This window comes from Lepisosteus platostomus, chromosome 2 (genome assembly GCF_059453375.1).
Source record: "Lepisosteus platostomus isolate fLepPlt1 chromosome 2, fLepPlt1.hap1, whole genome shotgun sequence".
Classification (NCBI taxonomy): Eukaryota; Metazoa; Chordata; class Actinopteri; order Semionotiformes; family Lepisosteidae; genus Lepisosteus; species Lepisosteus platostomus.
Window position 1 is genome coordinate 31,945,951 of NC_142612.1, and position 20,339 is coordinate 31,966,289.

A 20,339-nucleotide genomic window follows, 5' to 3' on the forward strand; every position below is an offset into this window, starting at 1 on the left:
ACAATTAACAATGGCTTAAAATAGTTTTCATGGCCAACCATGGAGACATACTACAAATGGTCTTCTAAACATAATCAAATGAAATCTATCATGTGGGTGGGTACCTGCAGGACTTCATACATTAAAGGACAAAATACTTCTCTGCTCGTCAGAAATATACATGTTGTATGAGCTGTACGTCATGTATCCTGAGTGCTATCTGGCTGGGAGATGTGGATTTTACTGTAGCTATAATACCTCGCTTTGCCCACCTGCTCAGAGGCTACATCTCCACACCCGAGCCAGACCAGGCCTCATCCAGGAACCCAGGCGCCAGCGAATCCCTGACTCCCGATGAGTCCAGGGAAGCTTTCAGGACCTGGTGCACTGGAGGGGTCATGGACCTGAGGAACAGACCTGGGTTCCTGCCAGAAAGCTTTACACGCCATGACTGACACATGCATTTCACTCCAGGTAGCTGAGAACACCATGTCCACACCCAGCCCATTGCAGGAGGCACACTGCAATACCTGGGTGAATGCTCACACCTCTGTGTCTTCATGCGGTCTGATACAGTCACTGAGGCTGTCTGCACATGGTATGGGCGGTTGTCAGTACACCCTGCCTCTAACTAACTAGAAATTATCTTATTACATCTATAGTGTTTACTGTACATCCTGACTACTCCTGCTCTAGTGCTCTGTCATTGTGGGTTTTCACCCTGAGAGTCCTGTTAGCTTTGCTGTGCTCTGCTGCGCTACGCTTCTGCTTTGCTTGCTTTGCCTTGTCAGCTCAGTGCAAACTGACCTCCTTCTTTGTCTCCTGACCGTGATCCTAGATCTTCTCTGGCTTTGTCTGCTTTGAGATTTTCCTGCTTCGAACCTTGCCTGTCTGACTTCGTGCTTTTGGAGACTCCTTGGGTTCTGAAGAGTGATCTGCACCTTGACTTGGCTCGCTGTGCACCACCCTGCACCTGGATTCAAGCACCAGCCAGGAAATCATCACACTCTCCCTGGGGGCTGGTTTATTACAGTTGCACAGAATACATTGGCAGAAGCAGAAAAAAACATCTGATTTTCTTGAAGATAATGTCAGTGAAGCCCCAGTTCACTGCAATAACATCCAAAGGATACAGTAACTCCCAAAACACTCAACTCCATAGTCATAGCAGTGTGGAGCAGCGGTTAGGACTATGGCTGTCAGACTAAAAAGTCATTGGTTCTAGTCCAAAACAAGAGGCTGTGGTTGTGCCCTCGAGCAAGGTACAAACTGTTTCAGCAATCAATCTACTGTATAAATGGGTCTCCAGGTCATCACTCTTAATGCCAAGTCATTCTCACTCGTAAAATAAAGGAACAAATGCAGAAAGAAACAGTTCAAGTACAATGCAAAGCGCAACCAGTGAAGAATCATTTGCTTGATTGCTTATAAAGCAGAATTTCAGATTCCTTATCATATTTAGTTACACTGCAACCAAGTCCAGTTATTATTGCGTTAGTTTGATTTTCTGTCAACAACTTTTCATTCCTTAAATCTTGTTTGGTAAATTAGAACACTCAGTTATAGTTAACGTTAAAAATCGATATTATGGGTCTAGGTGAAGACTGTGATACAGTTACTGTAGATCACACTTGGTTTTATTAACTGGCAGAAATGGTCTTTAACATTGCTCATGTAAAACCTGCGACAACAGGTCAGATTTTTATCTTCAATTTATCACTTGCTAAATTACCCCTCTTTCCCTGGATTTTGTGTGATTAGTGTATATTGACACATCAGTGTTGTTCTGTTAGGATTGAAAACTGCAAAACAGCACAATTCTTTACTGTTTGGATAAATGACATTTAATTTGGGAAAAATGTCTACAGGAAGATAATTTGGAGAAAAATTATTATGTCTAGGCCTAAGAAATAGATTCTTCCAATCTATTGGCGGTGAGTGACTGTGCAAAGAGAATTGTATTTAATCAGGGGAATCAAATGTTCACACATTATCATTGAACAATTCTGTGACGTTCCCATGACAACTTGAAGGAATCAAGGAAACAAGTGGAGAAGACAATAGCTATACTCTGTTTAGCACCTTTGCAAGGATAAAATCAGAGAAGGAACAGAGACAAAGCTGGAGTCTTTTTTATAAAGCAACTGGGTTCCTTCAAACCCCTCCTTTTTGTTGACTTAATGACTTAGAGGAGGATAACATTCAAATGAGCAACTTCTACCTGTTCAAGTTGTATGGGCTGCAAGACAGTGTTTGCTGATCCTGAAAACTGGGTCTATCTTTCTGGATTAGTATTAAAGAAAAGCCGATTATCTGGAGCTTGTGTTGGATGTTAACTCCAATTACTCCAAACCTGATAGTGATATAGGAACAAGTATTAGGTTTATTCCATGCTGAAAAGAGAAGAGAGGAAACACAGCGTTTCAGCTGTGGAGCCTTCTTCAGGTGTGAAGGCTCCATGCTGAAGAAGGCTCCACAGCTGAAACATTGTGTTTCCTTTCTTCTCTTTTCAGCATGGAATAAACCTTTACTTGTTCCTTTGCAGCCTATGCATGCTGACACAGCTACCTACTTGAACTAATAGTGATATAGATAACTGCTAATTCCTGTATTTACTATTTACTATGATACTGAAAGACAACCTTTCCAACTGGATGCTTCACATTCACAATGCTAATTATCTAGACAGCCACATGCTCTCAAACCACTACAAAGCATCTGACCTCCTTTAGTGAAATTAAGGCTATATTTTAACACACCTTTCTTATAAAGGTTTTAAAAACAATACAATGAGCACTTTTTAATAACCAACAAAAACAACTTTCTTTGGAGCTGTAGTCAGTAAACAGTCAGACACTATTCCTGTTTAAAAATGTTTTAAATAGCATTTTGTAGCAGGGATTACATGACTTTTTCCAACAGATTTCCACTGGAAAAAACATATATCTTCAACAAAGAAACCAAAAACTGCTTTGAATGACTGGTGACACAAGAGATCAGTTAAGATTGCTTTGTATTATTGAAACCTAATAAAATATAAAAAATGCACCATGGAAATCCAGAAACAAAAATGGAAGAACTCCCCACTAAAGTAGTAAAGCAGGTCTGAAGGCAGAAAAAGGTACTTTTATCTTAGATTCATTAAATTACATCTCTAGAAGTCAAGCACCAGAAATGCTTGAAAAAACATTTATTAACAAGTTTTGGGATGTCCTATCGCAGCTTTAACACCTTTTTTGAAAGTAAATAAAAAAGGACACATAATCTGAAATGAACTGAAGTGAAAACTGAACTGAAGAGGAAAACTGGCTGAGGTATGAGAAAAAGTTATTTGCCCAGGAAAACACCCCTTTTGACAGACTCTCTAAGGAACTGAATAGTCTTATCACACCTGGCATTAAGAATCACTTGATTAGGCCTGATGTCATAGCAGAAACCTGTTTGGAGAGATCTCCAGGCAGGAGGAAAAGTCAGAGTCTGCCCCTTCCTTACCAAATTCCATGCGCCAGTTCTAGACCACGCCCTAGTACTCCGAGAATATTGTGACTCCCTCCTGACTGGCCTCTGCCCAGTGCTATTTGCCCACTCCAACCACAGCTCCGCCGCTCAGCTTGTCTTTTCTCTTCCTCGCGCTGCTCCATTATGCCAGGCCCTTCCCTGGCTCCCTATTGCCGCACACCTCCAATTCAAAACCCCAGATCTACCGCTGTGTCAGCGCCTCTGCTTCTGCCTCTCCTCGGTCTCCCTGCACCCTTGCTCGCCCTCTCCTCCTCCTCTTCAGACACTCTTCTCCTCAGGGGTGGCAGGAGCTACCCCAGAAACCAGAACTGCTCAGTCTCAGACCAAACTTCAGAGGCTGGTCAGCCCCCAACTGCACTTCCAGCATCAATGTCCCTGCATTATTTTACCTTTACTAATGAACTACCCTGCTCCTTCTTCTCTGCAGTCTCTTACCTCACCCTGCACCCCCTCTTCAGCCAGACTGCCTGTACCCCCTCCACCCTCAAGGAAGGAGTGAACTAACCCAGAAATCAGACCTGCCCGGTCCCTAACCGTACGCACTGCCTGGTCAGGACTCACCTGTGACCTCTCGGTTCCTAATTGCATCCTTCAATAAAAGTTACCCTTTTAATTCTAAAACTGGTCATGTAATTCACTAATTGTACAGGAGAAATAACTACACAATGCTTATGTTAGTGCTTTAAATCAACACTATTTCAGTACTAATTTAGTTCCATGTGAGGCAGTTTCAGGTGTGTACTAGCCTCCTTGCCAATATATTAAGTCTTGTTTTTGTTTTATTGTGCTTTTCATTGATTGGTTTTCCTGTTCTTAAAACACCATGTAAACTTTGCACACATTGTAAGTTGCTCTGGATAAGGGCCTCTTCTAAGCTAATAAATAATACTAATAGACAGAGCTTCAAGATGAGGAAGTTATCATTTGCAGTGCCAGAATGAATCCACAAACCCTTCCTTGACAATTGGGAGCATTGTGTGTTTGGGAGCAGGAGGCGTTTGTCTTATTAAATGTATAAATCACAGTCAATTGTTAAAACAATGTGCAGCAATAGTAAGGAAAGATCCACACTCAACAGTTGTTTTTCATGTTGATCCAATCTGTTGCAATCAATCTACTGAAGCAATTCATAAGAATTTAATGAAGTTTCCAAGTGCCTATCTCTATTACTGTATTTAATCTAAATGATGCACTGGAGAGGTTTAATATTCACACTTTCCCACTTTAGTAACACCCCCACTTATATAGCAGGACTCAAAACATTGAGCTTCTCTTTGGATTTTCATTTAAGATAAGCTATGAAGTATCTTGTTCTTTAGGCATAATTTCTGACTGACCAAATATATTTGTTGTCCTCCACTTGTAAGAAATACTGGCATGTTATACTGTCGAAATGCCCCTTGACCACTTTTACAAATAGGTTTTTCAAGAACCTGGGAGCTGCATCACTACATCCCAGGTCACATGTCAAGCAAAGCTGATGGAAATAAATTTCTCTAATTCATAAAAGCCCACAGGCTTAAAAGTTCTGAATAAATGTCTTAATTTTATTTCCACAACAAATTCACAATGATAACCTAGAGCAACGCACTCTGATTTTGTGCTACAAAAGTCTATTTGACAGCAAAGAAACTGTGCTAAGAAAATACTATGCTTGACAGCTGTCAATCTACAAATTATGTTACTCAATGGAAGCTCTGTGATGCAGAAAGGAAAAAGATTCAGTTGGTTTATTTAATACTTTATTTTTAGAGGTGCCAGCTAATCAAGATTATTCTTTACATTTAAGTGGAGAGTTCAATTGTTTAGGCTAGATGACAGTAAATGACTAAGAAAGTGAAGTTAAATGTTTGCATATTTCAGCACTCTTGAAGAAACGAATATAGGTTTGTTAAACATAAAGACCGTGCGGTTTGTACTCCATGTTTTGAGACATCAGGTGTCCAATTAAATTTTCAGACAAAGAATGAGGATCCCTTCACGGATGAGGAAGACAAGGCCGATTCAATTAAATGGGCCATACTGAGGTGCTGAAAGCAAAGCAGTGTCTTTGCTAATGCCTTTTCCAGACCCAGTAACAGAACAGGCGAACCTGACAGATTTTTAAGTGAATGAGTGGAGAGGATTTTGAAATGCAGCTTGTTGAATTACAAAGCTCAGGCTTATGGGCCTCAAAACTGAGGGATCTGTGACACCACTTGAGGTTACTGGGGAGATCACGGGCTCTTTATTGTAAGCTGTTGGAAGTCCTAGCCTCTGAAATTGAGACAGTTTGAAGAAAGTGGCATTTTCACAGCTCCAGACATTTGAATCTACATATCTCTGTGAACAGATATTTTCATATACAAAGTCAGTTCTTTATCCTTCTTGGATAAAGGGTTACTGACTGAACACTCAGAGGCTTGGGTGCAGCTCACAGTACCAAACTATGAGTCTGGGATCGAGGCAAGCAAGGGCAAGGAAATTAACAAAGTATAAATGGCATGCAGATCGGCAAATAGAATTTAATAAATTAATTCTGGGCACATGACTTCTGAATAAAATGCTGCCCTCTGACCTAGAGCCTGGAGACATCTCATTTATACAGCTGTGAATACAGTATATACATAGAAAACTGTGCTTGCTCAGTTGAACTTGTTCAAGGGTATAAGAGCAGGATCCCACCCAGAATCTGACCTCATAGCATTCCAGTTACAGGTTCAGAGCCCTGACCACTACAGGTATACTGTACATAGACCCACACGCATAAGCTGACAAGACCTAATTAAAATGATAATTTTCTTTAAAAAAACATAGATCCCAAAGTTTCAAATAGCACACTCAACAAAAACATACACAACCTCCAATATCTCTATTATCTAAATACATACAGTATACAGTATAATCATGTAACCTGAAGGGCAAACACTTTTAATGGTTTCCAAACAAGTTTTAATGACATGAAATACTACATTTGAGCCCAATTGGTGGTAGATGCAAAGAACTGTGTGGATCTTTTAGTAAGGAGCATTCATCTGCTTAATGCCAAGGACACTAACTGAGCCCTCACAAAAAGAATCTGTGTCATCCTGTTACCACACCTGTAGAAAATCTTTGTACTTTTCATAAAGAGAGTAATATCTATTTAAAAAAATATTGACCAGACCCAAAATGTCTTTTTTGTTTTGTAAACCTGATTTGTTTCCATCGAGTCATAATCAAAGGGCAGCACTCATGGAAATAACTGCGCTTACAGTAAGCAATATCACACTAAGTTAGGAGCACATGTATGGAGATAACAAAATCTAGACTGTATATATACTGTCAGGAATGATCCACTGAGGAAACGGGGAGATGGACCATATGCGGTACCTAAGGGGGATAGACAGCAGGCAAAGACCGAGTCTTGAGTTCTGAGGGTCGTAGAAAAAGGCAGGAGAGAAGGTTTCCAATCCAGAATAGAGCAAGACTAAAGTCGTAGTCAAAAAGGCAGTTCCACAAGTCAAAAGGTGAAGGTCAACGAGTAGGCTTCCAAATCCAAAGGGCCAAGACAGTAGACGAAATCAAAGGTGAGTTCTGTGGCTAGTAACAAAGAGCAAGAAGGAAAACAGAATCTAAGGCAAGGTAGGTGAACAAACAAACAACCACTACCAGGGCCTTCTGGAGGGTTTAAGTATTGTGCTAGGGAGGAGGTGCACTGATTGATGGAGTGTCGTGGTTGGCTGATTGGCAGGAGTGGTGTCGTTTAGCAGAAGTGCTCAGGGCTGGAGTGTGATTAGTGCGAGTGCGCTTCCATGTGAGAAAGTGGTGGTGAGAAGGCATGACATATACGTAGTGGAAGGGTATTGTTCCTGCCAAGGGTAGGGTTAGGAGCTTGCTTATGTTAAGCTAAAAAATAATTTGTTTTACAAGTTCTGAAGAAGAATCGCTCAAAAGGTGTTTGGAAAAAACATCTCAGGATGTCGTTTTAGTTGATATAGCTGCAACATTATCGTCTTTTGTTAAGTAGCAGACACACAAGATGATGAGCAGTAACTTTATCTGAGTAGGATTTGCAAGCTTGAACAGTTTACCTATTAGAACAGAACCTAGAAAAAGAGCAGTGGTATTAGTATAGACCCCTGTACTACAACACTACTGTGATATTTATCATCCCAGTTAGAGCATTTACATCCTAACTGTACTATATGTTTTCTATTAACCAGTTCTCAAACCAAACACATACATTTCCCTAAATACTTACTGACTGCAATATGAGTACGACCATGAGCAGACTGCAGGTTCAGAATACAAATGAGCAAATTGTATTAGACTGCCATCTTGGTTTATACAGGAGAACCACTGTAACACATTTCAGGTTTCGATTTAACTGATTAGTGTTTGAACAGTTCCACAATTTGAAGCTTACACTGCAATTTGAGTCCTCTTGATGTTGCCATATTGTAACGCAGGGCAAAATCTGGCACAGACAGGGAAGGACTTTTCTAATGTGTGACTCAGTTGTGTCACCTACTGTCAGCATCAAGAGAGAAACTAAATGAGCAGTGCTAAACCTAGGATTCTTTACTCACAGCTGTCCAAGAAAAGTAATTTCTTGTAGCATCTCAAGTTAAAACAGCAGTGCACGACTCCTGATCACAGGGTAAAAACATGTACCCTTCAAAAGAGCCTAGGAAGTCATCTCCAAGGAAATTCAATAAGAAGATCTAACAGATAAGGAGTTAAACCTGGTGATGCTTCCCCTTGATTTTACATTAGTGAAGAGGCCAGCAACATTTTCTGCTCTCTCCCTTAACAACGCCAAGCATTAATAGCAGAAGAAACCATATTATTGTGTTCCTTCAGGCAGAGATGAGCATCTCACAGGGACAGGATGCTCATCTAATTCATACAGAAAAAAGCACAGTGCTCAGCTACAGAGGATTGTTTCCTGCAAAGCACAGCCCTCCTTATCCATTAGAGAGCATTAGGACACCCACTGTGGATCTTGTAAAGCCATGAAGTCATACGGCAAGCTTTCTTATCTCCAAGCTCAACGCATTCAAGGAATCAATCTCTAATCCCTTTTTAAAGTTATGATCAGACCTTAAAGGCCTCATTGCAGCCTGATAATATCTGTGTGTCCCTGCATCGTCCATTTCCAGGAGCCAGAGAGGAAGTGCAGTAAAAATGCTTCATCCCAAGCAACCTGCACATCTAGCAGTTGTAGCGGCAAGGCTTATTAAAAATACAGAAATTAAGTTTGCTGCTCCCTTGCCAGTCTCTCTCTCTCTCATCGTAATGGTGCTGGACACAAAGAGAGAGGCCATTCCATTTTGTTCAGATTGAAGGTGTTTTTCTGGCTGATACAGTTTCCTGATAAGGAACAACTCCCAAGGCTGAGATTCTCCAGCCACCCTAATAAATGGTCATCTCTGGCACCTTACTGTCTGGGAGATTCCTTGGGAGAGTCTCATCCCAAGGTTTACAACCCTAAGGTCAGAGTGCATTGTTACTCATCCTCCACCTCGATTAGCCAATCAGGAACTGGAAGGTAGGGTGACCCCACATGGGTCTCGAATGCCCGCAGAACTTTCAACCAATGAATGATCATAGTTCCTCCAGATAAAACAGGCAGCACAGAGCCAGAAGGGGGCTTCTCCAGGATATTCTCAGATTCATCTCAGACAATCACGTAACGGCCAGTGTGTCCGCGTGCCAGGACTTTACTTTGTTCTAAAAGTCAAGACCGGAGGTTGCCCGCGCGTCACCAAAGGATCCGCCCGAGGTTAGCCCAGCAGCAAGCCTCGTGAACCGCCGGTACCCCACCGAGAATGCTCGCCTGATCAACAAGTGAACTACGGTCAGAAATGTGGACAGCTGATTCTCAGGATTCAGGACTAGCGCTATATCGAGAACAAACCGGTCTTCTTCCCGTCTAAAGAGTGTGACGTGCTCGGACCCACACTCACTTTTCATGTGCACAATCTCTGGTATTTAAGCCAACACTAACTAGCCGGTCTTCAGAGCGTCACAGCAGGAATCTGTCCTTCCTTCTCCCCCACCTCACACCGAACCAGCCCTGCCTGGCACCGGGTCAGAGGACGCCGATTGGACACAGTAACAGCCTGTCGCTGTTCCCTTGTGTCCACGGGAGATCTGAATTCCCACAGATTGAATGAGTATTCAACATTCTGCATTACAGCTCAAGAATTCAATTGTTACCTCAACCTGAGTTGATATCAATTTAATTCCTATGAGTGACATACTTGCTTGCGAGTATCTATACTGTATTGAATCTATACCTTTTGTATTCTGCTAACCCTCACTCTTAAGATCTGTTATGTTTATAAGCACATTTTACGCTTAATAAAATGTATTGTCGTGTATTAGTATCCGTGTGTGTGCGATGCTGAGTTATCCCGCAAGGTCGGTTTTCTAATAGCCATCAAAGAATCATTTTGTGACTTACTGCTACAATTAATAATTGTCCCAGTAAATGCACAAAGCCCCTACACAGTACAGTGATGGATCCCAAAATGCCGCTGCTTCAGACTGACCCACCGTCACACTGGCACAGTCACTCATCAGAAATGCATTCAAAGTTTCACTCTGGTGTGTAAAACACACAAAAACAAAGAATGTTAGGTGATGACAACTTGACTAAGCCACGAGAAACTTGTAAGCACTATTATTCTAATGCAATTCCGTATTTTTGTGGAGTCCCTGTTTTAATTCAATTATCCAAAACGTTCATTCGTGATCAGAGTAGATCCACCTTCATGCAGTAACCCACTGGGAAAACAGAAATGTAAAAGGCTGAGTCCACCGAGTCAGCTGCTCCCCGCCTGTTTGCTCTCACCTTCACGTAGTGCACCAAGTTCTCCTGCTCGTTCACTTTGTACGTTTTGACACCCATTTCCTTGGCCACACGGAGGATTCGGTTCTGGGTCGGGCCCACATAGGCACCTCCAAGATCCACATACTGACAGGGCTTGTTCTGGATTCAACAAAGGCAGAAGGCAATGATTAGAGAAGTGCTGTACCTTTCTATAAGACAGCATTTACTGAACAGTTTTTACTCCTGTAATACAAATTAACAAATACATCATGAAAACATACGTGCACGTACAGGATGCAGGAGCCTGTACCTGGCCACACAATTCCAGGAGCCAAAGTAGATTACAGAGTTGGCCAAAAAGACTGACAGTAATCAACTCGCAGTGAGTGCTGAACCTTGACCGATATTGTTGAATAAATTGGGGGAAACAACACTAGAATGCAATGGATTTTTTATGGAACTGCCAAAAATTATAGGCATTTTAATTTTCGTTTCAGTGTTCCTTCATTTCTTGCAGTCCACGAACAATATCAGGTTTGCCGTTTGTGTTTTTCGATAATAAATTACAAGTCACCTTCCTTTGTCATGACTCTTATGCATTAGGTAAATCGCACTGGCCTCCATTACCGCTACTGTCTGAGTGAGGGAACAGTCCGAGGACAGTATACAGTCACAGCCAAAATGATATGGGCAGTCAAAAATAACTGAGAAACTCCCCCAAAAAAACTCAGAAACCCCAGAGAAAATAATCTGTCATTTTCAATTGTCAAAGATTCATTTGATTCACTTAGTAATTTATTTTCACAATACAATAAAAACAACAAAATGTAAAAAACATTATTTGCATAACATGAATAATAATACAAAGATTAATTTTGAACTATAATTCATGTTTGCAGAGGCTATAAACAAATTGCTGTTGCTTTTTTCCTTTTGAAAAATGGCATGAATATGCCAACTGAACAATCTAAAAACACATCATACTTGGCTGAGTAAAAGCTCCCCCCTAAAGCAAGGAATCACAGTCCACCAGGATTATACTGGAGACTGACCTCCTGTATGAACGACTGGGACTTCTCTCCTCCATCAAAGTCATCAGGACTCACAGATCATGCTAATCATGACATCATCATACTGTCACCAAGAAAGCCACAAATATTCAAAAATAAAACTTCACCTGCATGTTTACTTAAAATTCCCTTCATTATTTATTCCTCTCAATTTGATTTAGATCAAATCTTATCAAAACCATCGATGGCTGAGTTACAATCCCATCCGAGGAAATGTTTGACCTTTTTAATTCTTATTAAAAAGGGATGGGAGGGATGTTACAGCAACACTAATTACCCATTGGGTCTCTTACATCTGTACCCTGAAAGCTTTGGAGAATTTAACTGTGCTGCTTTCTTATTACACATGTCAGTTGTCCAGATATAGACCTGGTCAACACTCTTCATGCCTGTCAAGTGTCTTACCTGCACAGTGAAGGTCCGTCCGCCTACTCTGTTCCGAGCCTCCAGGACCACAGGGTTCAGGCCTGACTCCACAAGCAGTTTTGCCGCAGTCAGACCTTTCAATGGAACACACACAGACATAAGGAGATTAGAAACAAGAGGCCATTCAGCCAATCTGCCTTGGTGGGATGCTACTAGAGAAGTGAACCCAGGACCTCATCTAACTGTTTCTTGAAGGAAGCCAGAGTATCAGCTTGCACCGCCTGATAGGTTAGCTTGTGTTGCATACTCCCACAACCCTTTGTGTAAGGAAATGTGTGCTTCCAGGTCTCAATTCTTCAATGTACTTTCTTTGTACTTTCCTCTTGTGTCCTGTGTTACTTTGTGAATTTGAATACGTGGATCATAGGCATTTGTAGTCTTCTGTATTCAAGACATAAAACAATAGTCAGCTCTCTTCAAAGAAGCATTTAAGAAAAATGAGCAGGGTGGACCAGAGGCAGAGGAAGACCTGCTCAGAACACCTGGATCTCTTGTTAAGATCACATACCTTGATGTTAAGCATTTCTTGACAGAAACCTCAGCCACGAATTTACCTTTATTTTCATACCAATAATAAACAAAATGTAGTCATCCATCTTGGAATTTCTGTTTTGATATTTTTTATATTTTGAAGAGGTATATATTTTTATTTAATAGCCAGTTTACAACCGCCTCTCTGCAAAGCAGTAGCTGAAACTGTTAAACCACATTTGTCTTTCCTGTCATCTAGAAAATGTGACAATGAAACAACCTCAGAAATATGTATCAGACATTAGTCATTGAAATCTCGCATTCACTTAAGGAGGCTGTGGCAACTACAACAGGCTGTTTCTGTCAGCAAAGAAACTCTGTCTAAACACACAAACTTCGAAACTTTGCAATATTAAGTGAAGCAAAGAAACAATGTTGACAACATCTGCATTAAATAAATTGCTCATTTATTTTAAAAATATTTTAGTTATTGACATAAAGTTCAATATATTGAATCAGATACTTTGTGGTACATTAGCACATTAGTGCTCATGGTCATATTGAAGGAGTTAACAAAGATTTTGCCCAGTGCTGGTATCTTTCAGGATGATCTTTTAGAAAAATTCAGCACCTACATATCTTCAGTTGTTTAACATGCACAATTTCTGCACAAAAAGGATTTCAGTGTAAGAAATATTTAGGAAACTTAGGCTGCTATAATACAATAATAGGAAGCCCGTTTTCAGAACTTTAATGCAGAAGTGAAAGCACTTCCATTGCAGTGGCGTAAGACCTTGAAAGCATGTATATTCAGAGTCATGGTAACTGGAGGGTCTTACAGACGGTGAGGTTTGTAAAGGCTCTGGTTTCAGATCAGCTGACCACAAAGAATGTCTTCCCTCCACACAGCAGGATCTGAAAGCCATTAGCTCAGCAAACCTCTCACCAGAAAGGTCAACTACAGTTTTGATGTTGCAATCTGATATTTAGTACACTTCACATCAGAGCCTAATAATTTCTACTCCAAGACAAAAACAAAACAGGAAAAGGCGGGGTTTCCCTCCTCTCGTCATCTTATCTGTGTGCTTAACATCAAAAGCTGACTTTCCAATGACATTTCAAGGAAAACACTTCAGTTTGCAACTAGGGAGCTTTTTCAGAATAGACTCTAGAGTCTAGAGAGTAAAAAAAACACAAATCTTTCCAGAAACAGCTACTGTAATTGCGATGGAAATATATTGGTAAATATTTCAGACCAGAGTATTGCACACTGGAAGAACACATGAGTGTAAGTCTGGAGGTCTAAAAAAAGACTTGAGAAAACAGAAGATAATGTAAACAGCCCCTGGCCTGTGTTTGGGCCCATGTTCATTCTTGGGTCCATTCCAAATCCTAGAGTTAAAGATATGCTGCTCAGAATGCTGTACTGTATAGAAACAAGCAAGGACAGCAAACAATCATTCCAGATTTTTTCTTAGATTGTGTCCAATTTTGTTTACCTTGACTGAATTCTGACCACCACTGTAAATCTGTTACCATTTGCATTTTCCTTTTTTTATTATTATTATTTTTATTATTCAAAGATTGAAACAAACCACAATTCACAGAATGGAAGAATAATGCAAAAAGCCGAATTCAAAATGAAAAAATCATTGTAGTGTGTGACATACAGGCAATATGGACTGACTGGAATATACTGAGATGCACATGAATTGAACTTTGCAATGTATAGAATTATAGTTTTTTATGCTTTTGGCTGTTTTTTTTCACTTTAGAGAACAGAAAAAAAACATTTTTTAAATAAATGACATTACACAACCATCCCTTTACGTTATAAATATACATCCTACATGAAACTTTTTCTGCCTGTTTTTTCACATCCTTAAATCTATTTCTTCAAACTACATGACCGAATAGGATAGGAAAATGGTGTTAAGGTAGTGTTTTCTACACTCTCTAAACCTGTTTACATTATGGCTAAAACATACAAGCAAGGATAACAGCTGTACAGATACCTGTCATTTGAATGTTTATGAGACAGAATTATCCCTGTACATTGACATGGTCTCCCTGTAATAGGCAGTGAAGTGTAATAGGAAACCCAATAGGCCAATCCTATTCGGATTTTAATTTAATTTTAATTTTAGATTTTAAATCGAATGGTCCTTGAATTTCTTCTGTTTTTCCAAAATGTGCCAGTAACTCTGGGTAAAGCTAATTATGCAATGTTCGTTAAGGTATTCTCAGTGTGGAGAGAAAGACAGCCCTAAATTGCTCCAGGCAACCACTGTCCTCGCTGTAATCTAATCACACACTCAGTTTTGCACATACACTCATAATTACATCTGTCGCTTACCATCACCAAACACTATAACTGTGATTGAGCTCACTTCCCAAAGGCTGGGAAAGGGGTCTCTCTGTCCTCGGTTTACACTTAGAACCAACAGAGATTTTTGTAAAGGAGGTTAGGTGGTGTCATAGCAATAACCTGGACTTGAACATAAAGATAACGAAAGAGCTAATAGTGGACTTTTGGAGACACAGGCCATACACTCACAGCCCACTCAGTATTGATGGAACGGAAGTGGAAACAGTCACCAGCTTTAGGTTTTTGGGAATTCACATCTCTAAAGATCTAACCTGGACTGTGAACACTGACTCTATCATGAAGAAGGCTCAGCAGCGCCTTTATTTCTTGAGGTGCCTCAAGCGATGGGGGATGCCAATACATGTGTTGGTGAACTTCTACCGCTGCACCATCGAGAGCGTCCTCACCAACGGGATCACCGTGTGGTATGGCAACACCTCTTCGCGAGAAAGAAAGGCACTGCAGAGAATGGTCAATATGGCCCAGAAGATCATCGGCCGCGGTCTCACCGAGATTAAACAGCTCTATGAGGACCGCTGCCGTGGTAGAATTCTGGCCATCACAGAGGACAGTCACCACCCCGGCCATGAGCTCTTCACCCCATTGCCCTTTAGGCAAGAGATATAAGAGCATACGGACACTTACCACTAGATTCTTCAATAGCTTATTTCCACAAGCAGTGAGACTGGCGAACACATTTAGCCATCCCCCTCGGACCACACCTACACCATCACCATCTACCTCTTTATGATTTCTTATCTATTGCACATGTCCAGTCATTGTTTACACGTCTGTATTGTTTACATTCAAACTGTCTACATGTTTACTTGCACATTGTCTATTGTTTGTTTGTACATTGATGCACTGTTTGCACTTTGTTTTGTTTTTTACACTTAGACTTTCTGTAAGTAAGAATTCCATTGTACCAGTACCAGTTACATATGGCAATAAAGTTCAAGTCAAGTCAAGTCAAGAACTCACCAGGTACCAAGGGTCAAAACCACAGCTCTTACAAAGAGCGTGTTAATAATAAACAAGTAGTATGGATCTCAGCTAAATGTCTTATGCAATGGACACCACTTCCTACAATACGTTGCCATAGTGGGACACTGACTTTGGAAATTCTGTTCCAGAGGGAAGAGCACCACCTACTGGTCCACAAACACCACTTACAGCAGCAGCAGGTTTTATCTTGGAGGTCCACCACTGCTTAGCTACCGAGATTGTATTTCAGTGTTACTATTATGTACTGTGGCGAAACTGCCGACAGTTCCAAAACAGGACACAGCTGTACCCAGGAAGGCCCAACCCCGAGTCCATAGGAATTTACAGTGGGCAAAGGTCTTTCACCATATCAAATTCCTTATCCCTGCACACTGCCCACACCTGCAAACTGTGTTTTCTCGCAATGAGGTATGCTTCCCTGTTTAAAAAAAAATTGGTTAAGTGCAAATCTTTGGTCACCATGGCATTTTCTAATCAGGACACAGGATTTGTATATGCATGATGACATGAGATGACTAAATGTATTTATAACAACCAGGTACACAAGTGCATTTCAGAATCACTGGGTTTGTTTACATATTGTCACAGATGTCGGATGGGCAAGCCATGGAATGGCCAGTAGAGACTCTATATGTACCGGTAAAAGGGGCAACACAGAGCTTAGCCCAGACTCAGGGGGTCGGACGATGTCGGCATAGAAACCTATGCCTTCAGGCCACGGACATGGGGCAACCTGATGCTAGGCGGGTCTCAGGACATCCATACCCTCAATGCTGAGCAAGGAGCAGAGCAGACACAGGAAGTAAATAGGCTACACAACAAGACACACCAGAAAGACATGAATAGTCACAGTGAACTAGGAACAGGAGAGAAGCAGAGCACCCTCTAGGTGTACAGGACGTGACAGATATCTGAAATGCTGCCAGTTGGGAATCACAATGCCAGATGAAGGGGGCTGGACAGTGTGAGTCCTGGGTAAGGAACGGGCACAAGGGAGATTAGGGATTACTCCATATTGTTTACGGAAGAGCTGGCACAGTCGCTGGCACCACACTCTCGGCCTGAGCCCTGCAGTCCTCCAGTTGCGCGTTGCTGCTCAGGGGACCCTGGTCTGGGTCAGCTGATAATACTCTCTACCCACGTTGCTCCTTGAGCAGGGAAGCCGATTTGAATCCTTGGAAACAGCATTGCGTGCATTTAAAAAATGTCCTGGAAAGGGAAAAGCTGACACAGGACTTTGCTACTTCTCATCAGCACAGACCTCAGGTATCCAACCCTGGTGCCACAGAGAGGTATGAGAAAGAAGAACTACAAGAAGTCACTTGTGCAAAACATATACGAATATATGCAGGCAAGCAGAAAAAGGATCCATCCTTCCTCCCTGATTTCTATTATAAATGTGTTAGAATTCCATTTCAGTTGTTCAGTTAGATCCTAGTAAATGCGAGAGGGATGACACATGCAGAGTATATTTGACGTGGCTGGTGGTTCCTTGATGGAGAGGCTGCCAAGACCCACCCAAAACCATCCTCAGAAACACAGATGCAGAATTCAAAACACTGAGCTAAGAGTGAGTCATCTAGGCTGCCGTTTCGCTGGAACTGAGCAGGGTTTCAACCAATCACGACAAGTAACAGAACCAGTAAGACGCAGGCTTTGGGTGGTATGACTGGGTTCAGACGCAGCCACAGGCGACAGGACAGAATGCAGGTGGAATAGGAACCACTTGCTGAGGTGTGCAGGATGTTATTTCCTTGGTTTTGGTTTCCCGCGATGCCGTATGAGTGAATTATGACAACGTCTGCATTGTGTTTGTACCAGTTGCCGTGGTGACTTGGCGTCACCTGTGCGGACGCAGGAGACGCAGATGTGGTGGCGGCAGAAAGCGCTGGGTGACTGGAAGAGTAGCTTGATGGGAAGAAGAAGGAGACTCCCAGTGAGCAGGCAGCTGTATGAGCTAGACTGAGATTGGATTTCTGTGGTTACTTCAGAAGCTGGTGTAAACTGGAAGAGATGCTGTCCCTAGGAGTAGCCAGATGTGCAAATTTCAAGCTGAATCACCCAAGAAAGGGGGGAATATTAGCACCGCATGTGGCTAGAAGCATGGGAGGGGAAAGAGTTGAAGGCCTGTATGGACCGGTTGGACACCAGCGGAGGAAGGGAGAATGGTGGAGGGAAACCATGGGTATAGCTGCCTAGGCTGGAGCACTAGGGACAGCATGGGGGCTAAAGAGGAAGTCCGGGGCTGGTACAAACTGTCTCTGTGCGCTCTCAGCCACTGGGCAAAGTGGCAGTCAGTGACTGGGGACTTCTGCGGTAGACTGAGAAAAGAAGGATGGGGGCTTGGGGAGAGACGAAACAATGTCTAAAAGCTGGGGCCGAAGGTGCAGTAGGTTGGACATTTGACCAGAAACAGAGTGAGGAGAAGGTAAGAAGGAGAATGGAGTGGGAGAGAGTAGGAAGAGAGACAAAGTGGAGGAAAAACTGCCAAGGGGGCAGCTGCTGGGAGGTTCTGCAGGCTTGATGATATCAAGAGACCTGAAAGAAAAGCACAGATTGTACGGAGGGCGCAGAGCTGCTGTCTTTAGAGGGAAGCAATGAGGCTGTTGAGACAAAAGCGGTTCTGATCCTGGATTAATGCAACGGAGGTACGGTCTCTGGAACACTGAATGAGAAACACGTCTGTCTGCAGTGGGGCGAGACACAAAGTGTTCACATGAGAGAGACGTGCTACAGGAAGTACCGGGTGCAATTATACGCTGGCGAGTGGAAGCGTGCCAGGTTAGGATCCAAATTTCCTCCTGAACTTCTATTTTAACTTCTAATTCCATTAATAGTAATATGTTGTGGTGCTTTCAGATTTCTTTCAGAGATGTTTCATTCTAAAAAGCTTTCTTCTAAAGATAAAGCTTTGATTCAAGTTACTTTGTTTTGAAAGGTCAAGGTCTTTATAAATATATAAATTAAAGGGACCTTTGAAATCTTTTATTCACTGAATCTTGTATTCTAAAGGGAAGTCATAAGGTACTCTTATGCACTTAACCTACCTTTAGAACACACATCTACTGCCTTGGTACCTTGATCAGACAACCTAATACCTTTTTACAGAATTGCGGAATGGATCCATAATCACCAAAAATAAAGATAATTTTCAAATGCACTTACTGCAGACCAAAGTCCTTTGTAGTGTTATTTTTCACAAGAGGACAATTTAACCTGCCGTCAGACAAAAACAACTAAAAATTACAAACTAAAAAAACAGATTTATATGAACACAATATAAGGCACAGAGAGACATGCATCAAACAATATGCTGAACCTACCAAAATCATGACAATTCTTGAAATTCAAACATCAAAGGCTGATTTAAAATTACTTTTGATATAACCTTCTTCTGGAAAATTTAATACACAATTACTGTGGAATACAAGGCTGACTGCAGCATTTTCTTTATATATAATATTTACATAACCTTACAAACGTACATACAATATACACACAGAATGTCATGTCTGACTGAAGAAAGTGATGCCTACACCAGCAACAATGTTCTAAAGTGTCAAACTGTTAAACTGAGGGTCTGTGTAAGTTGTTGAACTCCCATGAGTTTACACTTACAATTTCATAACACCCAAGAATTGGAAGATGTTTACTGCGGACTGTATCTAGGTCTAGTAAGATCCGTAGCCCTTTTGGCTGAGGCCCAGCCTCCTGGCTGTGGGACAAGGAGGCTGGGACCCCCTGCAGAATGAGGGGTGACCAAGGGGCAGCTGCACAAGTAGAGATGGGGTGGAGAAGAGAGGTCTGGGGCAAAACGCAAAAAGTAGAGGGATTTGCGTGAGATAATACAGCTTTGAGAAATTACATCAGGAATGATCATGACTTAGAACAGCCGGGGAGAAAGGCATGTTTTTTTGTCACATTTCCTGAACATCTCTTAAGAGTCTCCATTTCTTAAAAAGAACTTACATCTGTGAAAAGAAATCCACTCCGACACTTCCTACAAGTCACTTTTTAAACACAAACTGGAATCTGTCTCTAAACAAAACAATTAGGGGCAGTCTCAATCACTGGGGCAGTTTGACATGGAACACCTTTTGCCAAGCGTTGGTGATGGCTTTTACCTGAACAGAACCACGTGGGACATTGCAGTGTGCTGCTCCAGCTGCAAGAAATCACTGTGCATCTGGAGGATCTGTAAACCCAAGGAAAATTCAAGCCCTAAAGGAGCCTGTGTTCCCCGCTCTGCCTGCACTGGAACAGAACAATCCAACATCAAAGAGCTGCTCTGAAAGCTCGTCTTCAAAAAGTGAAAAGGATGTCGCAGTCCTTCATTCAGTCTCTACCCTCCCCCCACCCAAAGCCCTCCCCATCACCTCAATATCTAGAGGCTTCTGCTGACCTAATTGTTTAGCTTGTGCAACAAGACCCACAGTTCGCTTTTATTTCTGTTCCCACAGGCCGCACCATCACAAATAATTCCTTTGTAGAACTACCACAAGTAGGTCAACGATCACTGTACTTTCTTTGCAATCGATAAAGCTGATTCATTTAATCTGCAGTCAATGTCGAATTTCCGAAGTCGTCTTTTCCTTCTTCGAAACAAGTCGTGGATTGTTTGTGACTCTTGAGCTTCCTAGGAACTGAAAAGAAGATGCAAAACCTGTGGGAGATGTGTTTTTTCTTGTATTTTGGCATTGTT

General features: G+C 41.7%; 1 protein-coding gene across 1 annotated transcript in view; it reads right to left on the reverse strand.

Annotated features, from left to right (window-relative positions):
• Positions 1–20,339, reverse strand: part of maoa (monoamine oxidase a) — a 52,023-nt gene that overhangs the window by 21,804 nt on the left and 9,880 nt on the right. The window contains exons 2-3 of the mRNA XM_088605476.1: positions 11,773–11,867; positions 10,319–10,456 (exon numbers count right to left, since the gene is read on the reverse strand). Coding sequence (XP_088461602.1) covers positions 10,319–10,456; positions 11,773–11,867 — 233 coding nt within the window. The remainder of the gene's footprint in view (positions 1–10,318; positions 10,457–11,772; positions 11,868–20,339) is intronic.